The 14389-nt window shown below is 42.9% G+C and overlaps 1 protein-coding gene across 9 annotated transcripts in view; it reads right to left on the bottom strand.

Annotated features, from left to right (window-relative positions):
- The window catches only part of sox6 (SRY-box transcription factor 6), a 163086-nt gene that overhangs the window by 48977 nt on the left and 99720 nt on the right, over nt 1-14389 (bottom strand). For all 9 annotated transcript variants that reach the window (XM_037545485.1, XM_037545489.1, XM_037545488.1 and 6 more), the window contains one exon: nt 13844-13912. In XM_037545485.1, coding sequence (XP_037401382.1) covers nt 13844-13912 — 69 coding nt within the window. The remainder of the gene's footprint in view (nt 1-13843; nt 13913-14389) is intronic.

Here is a 14389-nt window from a genome sequence, read left to right as displayed (position 1 = left end):
GAAAAACATGACTCAGGGCCCTGGGGATGATGGACCAGCTGACGTTCAGCCACAGATGGAGTAAAAACATGGGACTAACAGGACGTACTGTCCAGAGCTTTCATATGGACAGGAATTAAGAACTGAATATCACCACTATCACTATCTGTCCTTTAGTGAAAATCATTTAAATTAATTAAAAGGAAGAGAAAAGAAGGTTTTATGGCACATCTAGAGCAAAAAAGTTTTTAAAAAAGGTACTACAAGGTAATTCATGCAGGAATAAACATTTGTGAATATTTGAGCCAGCTTTAACATCCTCTAGCATCTGTTTAGTACAAATATGCTGCCTGTAACAGCATGCATAAACATGTTTATAACATTTCCTTTAATTTGATAATCATTTACATATCCTACCAACAACTTCTTTACTCCTGCTCTGCTGAGTTACAGGAGTAATTTGCGAATGGATAAAACACTCTTCTTTTCTTTCCCCTCTGCATTTTAGATCTTTATTTGCAAACACACATCAATTTGGCCATCCAAACATTGTCCAGGCGGTCTCGGAGCCTTCAGGACCCTAATGAAGAAATGTTCTGCGTCTAATGCAGGAGCAGGGGAAAGAACTGGAGTCAGGCCACCCCTCCTAATCTAATAATGGAGCTGCACAGAGAGGGGCTCGCAGAGCGGGGAGGACTGTTTCCTCTTCTTCCTGTGGTCCGGGCAGAGACTGAGCCAGTGTGTCTTCACAATTGCCTCCCAGCAGCTGGGGCCAGGGCAGAACAACAGAGGCCACTCTGTTGTCCGGCAGAAAGCTGAGATTGTTGTGCTGGGGACTTTATTGCAGGCACATGAACGCAGTCGAGACTCAAAAACGCGCTCAAATGTCATGTGCACACCCAGTGACGGGCCAGAATAATTATGAAAAAAAAGAGGGGTGAGAGAAAGAGAAGGGGTAGAGAAGGGAAAGAGAGAGGGAAAAAAAAAAGACAACAACAATTCAGTGTCTATGAAAAACGGACGAAGGACAAAACGGCCCATTCATTGTGTTCCGCGGGGAATGCTTGGACTCTCCTCCGTCCGAAAAACAAAGCAGCCCTTTTTTTGTGCCGCGAGGCACAGGGGCTGAATGCTTTGCTTTGCCACCCTAGCCCTAAGAAAACACGGGCCCCCTTTCTAAACTGCTGGCTGGCCGCACACAGTAGACTATTAATGCCTCAGCCCCTCCATCACCATCTATGTGTGTGTGTGTGTGTGTGTGTGTGTGTGTGTGTGTGTGTGTGTGCCCACTGCAGAGGCTAAGGGCCGTGTTAAAAAGCCAATGCAAAGACAAAACAGTTTGCTCAACATTAACAGGGAAAACACTGGCCTAAGCAGGAGGGGAGAGGAAACTCAGTCCACATCAACACTAGAGGATGTGTTCTCCACCAACCGATTTTTCCCAGTCACGAGAATGGGCTGGCCACAATGAGACCCAAGCATTGTGGCCCAATCGAGAGCCTTGTCTGCGAGGGCTGGTTAAAAAAAAGCAAGCAAGTGTCAGGGTCCAGACAGGTGCCTTGTGATGAGATTTAGTGGGTGATCTGTCCCAGAAAAACAACCACTTTATGCTACAGCAGACAGGCTTCGGTCACTTACAATACCCCACAGATCTCATGTCAGTTGCCCAATCAAAACCATTAGCAGCTTCCACAATGCAGATTTAAACTGCATTTACATTTTAGCTTTGAAAGGTTGAAAGTGTGCGCATGTAAGCCCCTGAACAGAGGTCATTCATACTAATAACACATGTGATGCTAGCAAAGAACATGAACTGAACGACTGTTGATGCATTATATTGTGAACGAGGCAAAGGAGCACAGGCCATGGCAATGATGTTGCCTCATTAATTAGTATTATCACTAATGATTTTTTTTTTTTGGCATACATTACTGGCTCCCTGAGCTTGATCAGAAAACCCCTCAGGTAACTAATTTGAGCCACACCCGGGTGCGACTTTCGCACATCGCAACTGTTCATGTGACAGGCTCAGCTCTGCGAGCAGAGTACCTTCATTAGCGCAGCTTAGCCACCGAGGTGTCAGAAAATGCTTTGCCATTAATTACCAGGATGTGCCAAGGGCTTGTATGTAAAAAATTAGCGTTCAACCTGCTTTTACCTACCCATGAACAACGGTGCTGCCTGTGCCTGTCTTTGTGTCAGGTCCTGCTGAAATCTATGTGATCCTACAGTAGCCTGTAGGGGCACATAATGCAGAGTGCAGTAGCCTCAACATATGCAAGAAAAATTTGTGATGAAACACATCTTCTCTCCAGTCCACGGTGGAATTGTGTATAAGAACTGAACTCATCCCGTTTAGCTGTGCCCAAGGTAAAACCTGAGGAAAAATGCGTTACCTGTGATCATATAGGGGTTAAAAAAAAAAAAAAAAACCAAGAGTCACTACTAGACTCTCCTTGACGCTAACCTAACCAAAACAGGCCACTGTTTATGTTCCTAACGTCAGAATTTGTTTGAACAGACCGACGGCATTAACCGTTCCGCCTTCATCCACTTAGCTTAATTTCAAAACCATCACGGCCCTTTGCTGAGGTTGTAGCTATTAGGCCCGTTTTTGTGCATCATTAAGTTTTAGCATAGGGGTCTGCGAAAGCTTTATTGTTTGAACCGCACATGACTTTATTTAACGTCAGCATTTATTCTGCTTCCTGACAAGAAGTCACATTTCATAACTAATTAAATTGATCCCCCCCACCCCCTCGGCACCAACCCCACCCCCCCCCGCTCAACTCTCCAACCAAGCACACTAAATGGAATTATTTGTATCCAAGTGTCAATATATTAAATCAAAGGGGGCTAATGAGTCGGGTCACCGCTTTCTTTTATCTCCACTCTCACATGTTGGGATCTTCATCAGCTAAAGTCTCTCTCTAAATGGAGGATGAGTGTGGCTCAGGCTCAGCCGCACTGGGCTCAAGCCAAGTGCATTTGATTAGACTGTTATGGGCCTAATCCTACTAGCAAGAAAGCTAGTGTATAGCATTCTGTAAAAAGCAGGGCAAAAGCACTCACATCCACACACACACACACACACACACACACACACACACACATGCTCATTTCCTTCCTTATTACACTCTATTTGCCTGGCAGACAATGCTAATTGGCAACACATTCTTTTTTAGAGCGGCTTGTTTTCACCATTGTAGATGCATGAATGAGACTTTAGCATAAGAGATCACAAGGGTGCTGAGAGACAACAGAAAACATCTAACAAGAGGCAAATTAGGAGTGTTATCTTTGTTCAATTAGCCACCCCTATATTTATCTAAAAACCCAGGCTAAATAATTCACCATTATATTGCGCCTGGTGAATTTGAGGGAGCTTAATGAAATATTGGATTTAATCGTTGTTCACTGAATTAAAAAGGCAAACCAAATTGCTTGGGGCTAAAGACAAAGCTGTGGTAATTAGCTTCATCTGGAAGCGCTGAATAATAGCACTGTGATATGATTGTAAAGTGAAGACACAGCTATGAGGAGAGCTCCGGTGCTAAACGATCCGTAGTGCTTTCTGCTGGAGCCGGCCATTTCGAAAGTAAGGAGCACACAGCTTTCGGTAGCCACCTCACACAAACTCCACTCACCTGAAATATGTCACAAGAAGAGAGCCTGTTAGGACGCTCAGTGGAGAAGAGAAGAGGAGAAGAATAGCAGCACTATCCTTTTCTCTCTCAGGAAAAGATACACGTATGAAGGCCACAAAGGACTGGGTGTTTAATTAGGCGGTTCTATTGGGCCGAAGCAGACAGGGCTTCTCTTTATTGAACTTCCCCTGTGAATTCTGTCACTGGGCTGTAACACTGGAAGAGGGAGGCAGTACACCATTACGCAATGACCTCAACAGACTCCTGTTATTCCTCCATTTGGGGTTGTGAACTACGGCCTTCAGCGACAAAATGGCCTTTCGAATAATGAACTTTGAAACCTATAATCTACAAATGTTTATTTCTGTTTCTTTTTACTAATAATCTGGGGTGGAAACTGTTCTCAATTCAAAAAAATATTCAGACAGGACAGTTTCACCTTCTGAGATCAGAATTTAACACACACTGAAGTACAAGTATGTAACACGAAGTATATAGTGTGTTTATAGTATTATCTCTCTCTCTCTCTCTCTCTCTATCTCTCTATCTCTCTCTCTCTCTCTCTCTCTCTCTCTCTCTCTCTCTCTATATATATATATATATATATATATATATATATATATATATATATATATATATATATATATATATATATATATATATGGTTAAGTTTCTGCCTATTATTGCACATTTGCACTGACTGTTTTGCACTATTCCTACTTTTTGCCCTTCTGGTAGATATAAACTGTCTGTCTGTCTGTCTGTCTGTCTGTCTGTCTGTCTGTCTGTCTGTCTGTCTGTCTGTCTGTCTGTCTGTCTGTCTGTCTGTCTGTCTGTCTGTCTGTCTGTCTGTCTGTCTGTCTTTGTTTTGCAGTCCTGCGGAAACATCAGATGACACCTTCTTTTATTTCATTTGTAATCAAATCAGCCAATACATACAATTTATTCATCAGAATACACATTTAAACGCACAGTAAATTACACAGAAGCCTCAAAAACTAAATATAATATTTTTCTGTATTTAGTGTGTCCACTGTGTGGCATTATTACATTTTATTATTTCTTTTCAGGAGACTTTTCAGTTTTTTAATTTTTTATAAATTTGCAGAAATATCTTTCCCCGAACTCTAAAACTCAGTCTAAGAAACAGGCTGTGTTTTCTTTTCATGATTCATTCCCAAACACATTCAGCGAGTGGGTCTGGGTGCTAGTCCATTGCTCTGAGGAACACCAGTAACCTCTGTTTATCTTGCAAATATTCTTCTTTTTTCTCTGTTTAATTGGCTTCATGACAACTACACATCCTTACAAACCCATAATGTTGGGTTCGCTTCTCACAGTGGATGGACAGACCGAAAAACCTATAGATTTTTTTAGATCTGAAGCAAAAGTGGAGCTCAATTTTCTCTTATCTCTCAAAGATGAAAATGTCAAGTTCTGCTTATCTGATGGTGACAGCTTTAATGGTCTACCAAGTCTTGCATGGGTGTTAGGAGTCTTATTTTCTCTCTATATCCAGTTTTGGAAACTTCCTTTTCGTTCCCTTTCCTTATGCAAGTGGATTATCCTACATATCCTCAGAAATTTCTCCTCAAAAATATATAACTTAATGGCTGATTTGGCTGGAAATTAAATAAATAGAAAGTGGTCTCTGACTTCTGCACAGCAGCGTAATTCAATTAACACATATATACGAAACCATGTGAGGAAAGTGAGAAAACGATCTTTAGGGCTGCTGTGAACTTCACCATAATTTATAACGCACCACATCGATTATGTATGAGTGCCAGGCCAAGAAGGCTGGACTGAGGGCTTTGTATTTCTCAGCTAGTTGTCTGTAAGTGTGCAGAGCTGGGTCTGATTAACCCTTTAGCCTGGCCCCTGCTCTCACTGGCTTCCTGTCCCCCTCGTGCCGCTAAACACTGCTCTGAGGGCAGCCTCCCAGTGGGCCGGGGGAAATGGCACACATATGAGAGAGATCAAGCTCGCACAAACACACAACACACACACACTCATGAACCCTTTAACACAGAGACATATGCCTGTCAGTTCACAGGAACAAAGGCATGTCCTGGAGGCCCTCTCCTACAACTGGCCCCACAGTCTGTTAACAATACTTATATACACACACACACACACACACACACACACACACACACACACACACAGACACACACACAGACACATACACACTATTTCTCAGGTTTGCTTTGGTTCTCTTTATTGCAATCTGTCTGCCACCACTATGGAGGTGGTTAGCTCTGTATAATTAAAATGAATCTTTTATCTTGGGGGCCTGTGTGCAGCTATTATCATTTAACCCTTGGAAGCCCCCTGCTGCTCCCCCACACCATTTAAAACCACATGAGAGGAAACCTTTTCCACTTTGAAGTGAGCACTGACAACAATTTCTGCTTTAACTATGCGAGCAGTAATCCTAACCCAAGATGGAATGCAGAAACTGTCGAGACAAATATTATTGACCATAACCAGTAGTCATCCGTACCCATGTATTACCTGTGAGAGGTGAGCAACAATAGCATAATGTTAATGACTGGTAATTATTTCTCACTGGTAGCTTTTGGAAACAAGCAGTAGGATTCTCGGAAGTCAGAAGTGCAGATTCTGAACTTTGGACTGATAAAACATTTGTGTTTGTGAGTAAAAGTTATTATTGTACATACGTTTTTGTTTTGCAGGGAAAAAATACTTTTTTGTGGTTTGTTTGCTTTTTGTTGTTACCAAAACAAATTGCTGTTGTCAACCTTGTATCTCACTTTTGTCATTTTCCAGCTTTTGACATAATTTGAAAATGCCTGTTGCTCTTGTCACCAATTCTATTAATAATTTTTATAGATAGAATTTCTAGGCGCAGTCAGGGGATGGAGGGTGTCCGGTTTGGTGACCTCAAGGTCACATCGCTGCTGTTTGCAGAAGATGTGGTCCTATTGGGGCCATGAACTTCAGCTTTCGCTGGATCGGTTTGCAGCTGAGTGTGAAGCGGCTCTTTACAGGTCTGTTGTGGTAAAGAAAGAGCTGAGCCTCTCGATTTACCGGCCGATCTACGTTTCCACCCTAACCTATGGTCATGAGCTTGGGTAATGACCAAAAGAACGAGATCACGAATACAAGCGGCTGAAATGAGTTTCCTCCGCGGGGTGTCTGGACTCTCCCTTAGAGATAGGGCGAGAAGTTCGGTCATCTGGGAGGGACTCAGAGTAGAGCCGCTGCTTCTCCACGTCGAGAGGAGCCAGCTGAGGTGGTTCGGGCATCTGGTTAGGATGCCTCCTGGATGCCTCCCTCGGGAGGTGTCACAGGCAAGTCCACCCAGGAGACCCCGGGGAAGACCCAGGACACGCTGCCGTGACTATATTGCCAAGCTGGCCTGGGAGCGCCTCGGAATCCCCCCCAGGGAGCTAGTGGAAGTGGCTGGGGAAATTAGGCCTCATTGCTTAGGATGCTGCCCCCGCAACCCGAACCCCGGACAAGTGGAAGATAATGGATGGATGGATGGATGGATGGATGGATGGATGGATGGATGGATGGATGTTGCTCTTAACAGTATGTGTAAATTTTGTAATGAATGGACTTGAAATGACTGAAAATGACTTGGAAAGAAGTCTGGTTCCATTGACTTACATTAAAAGTAAAGTAGGTTTTTTCCTTCTCCTGTAAAGTTACCATTATGGAGACACAAGGTTTTGTTACGACAACAGCGAAAAGTTTTCTTGTTAATACGGAATGTATATCTAATGTAAATGCGATACCTTTTTTCACTAGTTACATAATATATTGGTGCTGTCGTGCAGAGGGTGTTAAAGCACCAGGCCTTTTATCTCAAAGTTTTTTACTTTTTTGTGTCACTTATAAACTTCAGTTTACCTTTGAATTATGCTAAATTGTCATGTTGAATGAACCAATATAAAAGGTTCAATATGATTAGAAAATAAATAGATAATTAAATAATAAGAAAATTTAAAGAAAAGTTCCTATCTTGTAAAGTTACCATCTTGGAGATACGAGGTTTTGTTCCAAAATGACAATATATAATTGTTATACAATTATTAGAGGTGTAACCATACACTCAGCACACGATTTGTGTCAAATAAGTATGTTCACAACATCTCCAACAGAATCGGAATGAAGAGAAATGATGGCTAAATTCCTGCTGTTGTACTGCTTACTAATGACACCAGAGCTAGGAGGCAAGAGGAGTGTTCAATCACACTTCCATGATGCACTCTGTCATAGTTTTCCTTTGCAATGTCATGATGTCACCATGCATCGTGGCACCCTTAGTACTTATGAACAGTATAGAAAAATGACAGTAATAACTCTAGAACAAGCAAACTCAAACTGTCCATAATGTGAAACAGTTGCAAACCAATGTATAGGCTAGAAGCCACAATAATGACACAGAATCACAGTCAGTCAGTGGCCAGGAAGATGATGTGAAATCAAATGCCAGTGAGGCTGTGTGATCCAGCCGCTGCTGCTAGAAGCACAGAGGAGAGAAGGAGTGGGTTGCAAGGGGGGGTGGGGTTGGTGGGGGGGGTGTCAAAGGGGCTGGGGTGGAGGACACCGGAAGCCAGCCACGTGGAGGTCTCTGCTGGAGAAGAGCAGAGAGGAAGCGGAGCCCCCATGGCTCAGATAAGTAGAAGCAGGCTTGCACAATGCCAGAGTGTGTGTTAAAGCACCAGGCCTTTTAAAACACAGGATGCAGCAGAAGGGGGAAAACAATGGCCCCCGCGCTGGACAAACACCAGCTTTGTCGGATAACAAGTGCGGCTTATTGAGAAAGTGACTAGCCCTCTGTCTCAGGTGGGTGGGGTGTGTGTGTGAGGGGGACCTAATAACCCTCCTGTTTGCTGTAATATGAGACGCAAATGTTAGGTGTCATCGTGGAATTCTTTTCTCAAACACGTCCGAGGCTTCAGCTCATTCTTCAGCACGTGCAGATAAAGTTCATGCTGACTTTGGTGGAGTTGTTCTCTTCTCCCGATGCAAGGATGTATGCGTGTGTGCCTGCAGTGTTTGTATGTGCCTCCACCTGTGTGTGTTCTTCTATGCGTGTCACCTCGGCTCGCGCCATAACAGCCCCACCGTGCAGGAATGTCTGGTGCTGTGCCAGCTAGAGACTCTCTTCAGGCAGCTGAATCTAAAGAGTCTAAAGTCTAAATCAACCTGAGACTAACCAAGCTGAGATAAACAGCTACCGTCTGCTGTGCTTCACACACCAGGGCAAAGACAGAGAGACGGGGGAGACACCAGGCCCATTCACTTTTACCCATGCAAGCACTTGCAGCAGGCATATATAACTATAATACAGTAAGTAAACACACACCATACAAACATGGCTGTGAACCTTATTAGGGCAATCAAATTTTTTAACCACTTTGCCTTTTTCCCCCACACTTTTACTTTTTAATATGTTTTCTGGAGGTGTAAATTACTAACTGCACAATTTCTATCAAATTATTTTATCATAAAACCTGAAATTTCACTGCAGTTTGATTCAATTTAATCTTTGTGATTCAGAATTAATTTTAGCATACTGCATCATTTTTTATGACAAATTTTTAGAGGAACTATTTCTGCAGTAATGGAATAAAAACATTAAAAACAACAAAACAGGCATTTTTATTTAGCCAAAAAATGAGCACATAATTGAATGTCATTGAATTTGATTATTCAAACTGATTCAAGCATTCCATAACACAACCTACCCTCACGTAACATAACTGTACTGCCATCTCACAATACTAAAAGAAAAAAAAAAAAAAAAAAAAAAAAGTCCATGATTCTTGCCTACAACAGTCAACAGCGAATGAAATGTAAATAACACACAAATGTGGACATAATTCAGAAGTGATTTTCTTTCCATCAAAACTAGACACAGAATATCGCAGATATATAAATCGTTGCTATCCAAAAACCACCACACCAACCCCAAAATGACTTGGCCCAAATAAGTTGGAAAAACGTCTGGTTCTATTCACTTACATTAACAATAAAAGTAGGTTTTTTCCTTCTGCTGCTCATTTTACGAGATACGAGGTTTTACAGCAAAATGTTATTTTTACTGCTATTTGCAAGACTAGAAGACTAGTGTGTATAACAAACACAATCACAACTCAATTAAAAAAGTCTTACAACAACAAACATCATCAAAAAAAACAGTTTTTATATCTTCAAGGGAATTTTTCCCAAGATTGTGCATCAGGTCACACTCAGCCAAGTGAAAAACAGAAATTAAAACTTTCAAGGTGATTCATTGCATATTGAAAAATCCTTGCCGAGAAACAAGTGTTTGGCCTGCGACTTCCAGCACTGTTTTATTAACTCATTTCATAGACTGCTGCTCATGTTGGTAACATATGCCATCCATCCGTTCAATCCACTATAATTACTATAGCCATATGACAGAGTCCACTTCTGCTTCAGCTCCAAAATAAGCCCGCTTTCACCGCTATTGGGAGAAATAAAGTAAAAGAAGTGGAACTGTCACAGAGACCGCCTTCGTAAACACCGCACTGGATCCCAGTCCTCTGGTCTTGACTGATGCTGAAGCCAAATGGCTAAGAACAACAAAGCTTTGCTTTAGCGTCTATTTTTGCTCCTTGGTTGAAAGCGAGTGGCTTTACGTGGTCTTATTTGTCCGGCTTTACTTGTCTTACATAAGTAACACATTTTCACTCCCAGATCAAGATTTGACTTTGACATTTGTTTTTAATTGTCCTAAAGCCGCTCCTTCAATCCCTGGCGGCATGGTTCAGTGTATACTCGAATCTCACAGCGGTAATCCGCTCGCTGGATGGAATTAGTTGCCGTATGAATTTTTTTAACAAGAGGCTTAGACTAAGCGAATAAAGAGAAGGATGCGAGGGAGGGAGGGAAAAGAGGGAAAACCTTGGGTCTGAAGTTCCGATAAGCCCATAACACTGTAATCTAAACATCTGCTATCTTAAAACAAGTGACATTGTAATCCCAAAGGACAAAGACTCAATCTTGTTCGCTCTGTATGGCTTCTGCGTATAAAATGTGAAAGGATAGATGAGAGAAGGCAATTTAAAAGTGGCTTGCTTGGACAACGGACAATTTCAGACCCGATTCTCCCTCTCTTCTCTCTCCCCTCGCTCTCTCTTCTTTTTTCTCCTCATAAAATCAAAACGTTCAGAAGGGTATCGGGTTACATCCCTGTTGGATTTATTTGGATCTCGCTCAGTCTGGTTTACAGAATCTGCTGATGTGATCAGTTACATCATCAATAACGGCCCAAAAAGGAAAATATTCTTGAGCGCCAGGTCCCTTCAGAGCCAAAACAGTAGCGCTGCTCTGACGGAGAAGCTGGCTCTCTGTAAAACCAGAGCGTGAACACTGGGGTAAACTGATCCCTCCTTGCTGTTTTACCACTCACCTTTAACTGCTGCTCTACCAAGGCTGGAGAGCTTGTTTAGAACACTAATTAACTCAAAGCTGTTGTGTATTATGAGCACTGGGTATTTTTTAAGAGCCGCCTCTAATGAAAACAGAGTGCCAGTGGACTGCATTAGCGAGCCTCCTCCTTCTCTTCCCCTAATCATCCTTCTCTTGTCTTCCCTCTCTTACCCCATGGTTTTTATGACCAGCTACTGCCACTGAAGATGGAAGTTAAAGTGGGTCTGGAGGGGAAGTGAACCATAATGACATGCAGAACGAGGACAACTTGAGCAAAACTGGATGAGTTCTAAAACCCAACTTTCCTTGGTAGCACCCGGGGGTTGTACTGATGGTTCGAGTTTGACATTCACAGGAACAGATGGTCGCCGTCTCTTTTGTTTTACTTGTGGACAGGCAGTGTGGCCAAGGTAGAGAATAGGAGAGGGACTGCACAATTGCATGAACAGCGCTGGACAGATTCTCAACCTAAGCCTGCTGCACTGGAGGAAGAGAGGCAAAGGAAAGGGAAGAAACCAAAGAGGTTTCATTCCTGACAACACCACACTCTGACTCAGTATAGAGTCTAGGAGTGTGTGAGAGCCCTTCCAGGAGCAGAGAGAAGAATGCTTCAAATGCGGAGATTGGTGAAGAGCAACAGAAAGACAGTGGGGAGTGCAGGGCCATGCGCTGTCACCCCTTCATCAGTAGAGGCCAGTGACAGAGAACCCTGTCTCCAGGGAAGTGCACTTGAAAGAGGTTTTACTGTCTTGCTTTAAATCCTGCTGTTGTGCTCCAGGCCATGTAAATCAAACATGGGTCTGCTTCAACCTGACACGTCTGAGTAGGAAGTGGGTGGAGAATGGTGGGAGGTGGAGGGAGACCTAAAGTACGGTATGGACCATTCCAGAATTCTCCAAAGCCTCTCAAGGTCGGGGGAGGCAAGCTCTTCGCCATGTGAGAGGGGGATGCCTCTGGCTTTCATTTGAAGGGACTCAAGCCTTGAGCTTTGAAGTGCAAGTCAAATGCAAAGAGAGATATAACACAAAGTACCCTAACTAGTCTTGACCTCCATCCAAAAGCCCCGTCACAGAGTGAAATAAAGTGAAGGATGTGAAATGTGAAGGATGAGTGTGTAAGCAGAGGGGACAAATAAGAGCAAAGACTGACTGGCAACACAGTGCTCAGCATGTTAGCATGGGTGGAAGAGAGGGAGTGTGGTGGGGAAAGCAGTACCTGTCTCCACTGGGCACAGAGAGACAGAGAGAGAGAGAGAGAGAGAGACAGAGAGAGAGAGAGAGAGAGAGAGAGAGAGAGAGAGAGAGAGAGAGAGAGAGAGAGAGAGAGAGAGAGAAGGAGGAAGAGGAGGAGAGCTTCTCCTGGCACGGTTAACACCAGGTGCCCTTGGCTTTCATGTGTACCGCGTGTGTGAAGACCTTGACCGCTGCCACCGACCAGCTTGTGCATGTCCAGCGCTCAGGCTGGGTGGTCTGCTAACCTTGCTCAGTGGAACACCACGTACCACACACAGCACAGCCCATCATGCCCACACACACACACACACACACACACATTGGCACCCTCATTCTTCTTCTTCTCCTCCACCCCCTGCTGCTTCCCTTCTTTTTTCGCAAATATGTCATGTTTATTTATGCTGCCCTTGTTAACGTTTTCTTCTTTTGCTCCTCATGTGAATTCTCCAGCTGCCTTCAGATTTTATTCCCTATATTTTCCATAATTCGTTAATGGAGAAATAAAAAAAGGCAGAACAACCCACTTTGAGACAAGAAAATACACTCAAACATACACTTTATGTACTTTGAAACTAATCCAATTCAATCTTTTTTTAAGGCCAGGGTAAACTCCGGATGAACCTACTCTGAAGTAGACCGTTAAAGTGAAATCTGTGAAAGATCACTCAAACTGACTTAATGTTCGCAGTAAATATTTGGGAAAGGTGTAATTTGTGTGTCAACATTATGGTTTTTCTCAAACAGTCCACAGTATTAGAGTTAACATTCAAGCATTGTCGGACCAATACGATTTTTCCACTAATGAACAATCACCACTCGAACCAGCAGAAGCAGTGGAGGTGTTGTCAGTAGTTCTTGCCACGTCATTGTACTGAGCCTAGTGTAACTGCAGAGGTGGCTTTTGTGGCCCTAAAACCTCTAGTGCTTCTCCAAAAAAAAAAGCAGGAGTAAAAACACACAGAGCTAAGAGTTGTCTCACTCTCTCATTCTTTCTCTGTCTTTTTCTTCATTAATTAGCACATGATAATTATTCTCCTCTATTTATAGCCAATCCCCTTACCAGTGGCTAACCACCGAGTGCCCTGAATGATGACTGCAATAGGGAAAAGAGCAAGAGACAGAGAGAACGAGACTTGACGCAACTTAAACAAGTCAATCAAAAGGTGGAGGAAGTCAAAAAGACACCCATCAGAGATTTAAGTTAACAAAACATCCATCTCTCCCTTTTGAAACATTTGGCTACAATAATAATAATAATATGCACTCATGAACATATTGCTGTTCTCAGATGAAAACCTTGTAAAACTCTCCAAATGGCAAAGTTACAGGAGAAGAAAAACACTTACTTTTATTTTAATGTAAGTCAATGGAACCAGACATTTTTCTGGGTCATTCTGGGTCATTTCTTTTCGTCTGCTCATCACGAAATTAACATACAATGCAAAGGGCAACAGGTGTTTTCAAATTGTGTCAAAAACTGGAAAACGCCAAAAATGGAGATTCTTCCGACAACAGTGATATACAGAGTCAATGAGCTGGAGCACTGACCTGAATCTGTTGTTGAAGAAGATTGATTTTGTGCTGCTGCTGAAGTAGTTGCTGCTGCTGCCTGGCGATCTGGGAAAGGGGACAGAGGCATTTTTGGGTTATTGATCTTATGAAACATAGTTTGGAATAATTGTCTTGGATGCTTTGATATCATTGAGGCTCAGACAGGTGAGTAGAATTGAATGGAGAACAAGCATGATCATCCCTTAACTTTAAGGGGTTATAATGTCTGACAGTGAAACCCTTCCCTACTAAACCCAGTCCTGATAATGACCATGCACATGGGTACAGAGAACAGGCATGAATTACCTAGCTATGTTGGGCTGGCAGGGAGTTTGAATGGTGTGTTTATGCAACAGGGGAGGGGCCTCTAGTATACCCTCTCCCCAAGGGATCATCCCCTCTCCCTTTCTCTCCCTTCCTCTGTTTCTCCCCCTCTAAATTCCCCGTGAGCCTCTGCGCCTCAGTGAGCCTGACAGCCTAGTTTTAAGTGTCATTTAATTTTCATTTTCAAATATAATTACAAAGTGTTCACTGTAAGATATC

Source organism: Pygocentrus nattereri, chromosome 15 (assembly GCF_015220715.1).
Source record: "Pygocentrus nattereri isolate fPygNat1 chromosome 15, fPygNat1.pri, whole genome shotgun sequence".
NCBI classification, from domain to species: Eukaryota; Metazoa; Chordata; class Actinopteri; order Characiformes; family Serrasalmidae; genus Pygocentrus; species Pygocentrus nattereri.
Note: the sequence above shows the minus strand (reverse complement) of the source record. Positions and strands in the feature narration are given on the sequence as shown.